Genomic DNA, 2037 nt, shown 5'->3' with positions numbered 1-2037 from the left:
CTAGTGGGTGAGGATATTGAGGAGACCGACTCTGGTTTGGATTAAGCGCTTAAACATGCACTCCAATGCATCTTCAAGACTGCCAATTCTTTGCTCCAACTCCTCCAACCTTTTCTTTGCCATTTGAACCATTTCTATTTCTCCACAACAACTACAGAGGGCAGAGAGTGCAGCATCGGCATTCTCCACCTCGCTCCGGACCTCGTGTTCCCCCTCACATATTATTTGCCCCTTGTGCATCAACTTTGAAACCAATGACCATTTACTAGGCTTTTGTTTTGGCCTTGATGAAGACATGAAGGACAAGATGGATCCGAAATTTTTTTTGGTGATTGTACTAACTTCTCTTAGAACATTAACCACCAGAGATAGATGATAGTCTTGATCTAAGAGAAGGGAGGCCGCGTATTTATTATCCATTCCCTTCAATGACTCAAGGCACTTGCCAATTTCCTTCTTCACCTTCTTTCTATGGCATATGTAGGCATCAACTCTGCTTAACATGCCTGAATCTCCGCCTTTTCGTCTACGGAGAGTCGATTGAAGGTCTTTCACATGTTCCTTCATCTGCAACAAAACATCCCTTGTGGTGCCACATATGTCCAACAATCTAAGTGACCCATCTAATACCTCCTCTACCCATTTCTCTTGTTGATGGTGATGGAGTGCTTGTTGGGTGAGTGGCAACTGAAGAAATTCCTCGACACAATCATACAAGTCCTTGAGTTCACCTAAGCCAATGCAAATCCTCGAAGACGATTTTGGTGTTGTCTTCCAAGTCTTTAGCTTATTGAGCTCTTCTTCGACTTTGTAAACAAGGGGATGGGATGTAGAGGGCATGCTAATCGAGCGAACATGGTATGGTTTTTCAGGCATCGCAGGAGAGAAAACCATCTTTGCTTCTTATGACAAAACCTTTTCTAGCTTGAAGAGAGGAAGATTGTGATATGTTGTTCTAGCTCTTTGAATCTTCTTATATAGCACCAGCTATAGAGAAGATGAAGAGAGGAGAATCCTGGGCTCCTCTTGTCTATGTAATCAAGCATGTGATGTCAATGAGGGTCTTCATTTGTTTTTAGTGATCTTGTAACCCATCTGCCAACAAGCCACACTTCTACCCATTTCTTTAAGGAGATTAGAGCTGGCAATAGAAACTTCAAACCAAACATGACTTCTATTGAAAATTAAAATTTTTTAAACATGCATGACCTTGATTGAATTATAAAGAATATATATGGTGGCAGAGGTTGTGGTGTGTTGAGGATACAAGGAGGCATAAGCCACTCGTGTATCTTACCATAAATCTGATCTTGAAAATATTTTCCAACACCAAGTATTAGCATGATTGCAATCCCGAGGGAAGGCTAATGCAGGATTTCCGGGCATTGTAGAACATTTAGTTTTTGTTGTTGAAAGACACTCTTCTAGCCTGAAGGCTAATGTGGGACTTCACTGCTTTTTCTAGCCATTTGGCTGTACTTGCAACTACTTCAATTAAAAAAGTGATGATGGCTTGTTCTTGTCCTTTGGTTGTTTTAGTAACCATTTCAATGGAGACTATGGAGAGACAAGGAGAACCTTGGTCTCATCACGTGGATTTATTCAGCATGTGACGTCGGTGCAAAGTTTTAAATTTCGACCAAAATCCTAAATTTCGACCGAAATCCGAAATTTCGGGTTTCGGTGGAGAACAAAACCGAAATCGTGTAAACTCGAAACCTTACAAAATTTTGACCGAAATTTCGTTTTTCCAGACATTTCGGTCCGAAATTTAAGGAAAATCCAAAAAAATCTTGAATTTTAACATTTTTTAATTTTCTCCTGAAAATTTGGTTTCGGTGAGGACCGAAACGCATTCCGAAACCGAAATTTAAAACCTTGCGTCGATGTGGGTCTTCCTTTGCACAAGGTGATCTTGTAACCTATGAAACTACCAATTACTCCAAAAGCTTAAGCTGTCAGAGTTGGTGTTATTTAATCTTTTATACTTTAATACTCCACCTGGCCTCTCTTTTTAGGGTTGGCCTACACGTGGCA

The 2037-nt window shown here is 40.5% G+C and overlaps 1 protein-coding gene across 1 annotated transcript; it reads right to left on the bottom strand.

The window, feature by feature from the left end:
- On the bottom strand, nt 1–894 carry LOC143886041 (uncharacterized). Its single transcript, XM_077390034.1, has one exon. It carries the CDS (start codon nt 892–894, stop codon nt 1–3), a length of 894 nt encoding a protein of 297 aa, XP_077246149.1.
- Between the last annotated feature and the right edge of the window lie 1143 nt (nt 895–2037).

Source organism: Tasmannia lanceolata, unplaced genomic scaffold (assembly GCF_043159265.1).
Source record: "Tasmannia lanceolata isolate RefF3 unplaced genomic scaffold, GAP_Taslan_0.1 ptg000011l, whole genome shotgun sequence".
NCBI lineage: Eukaryota > Viridiplantae > Streptophyta > Magnoliopsida > Canellales > Winteraceae > Tasmannia > Tasmannia lanceolata.
Note: the sequence above shows the minus strand (reverse complement) of the source record. Positions and strands in the feature narration are given on the sequence as shown.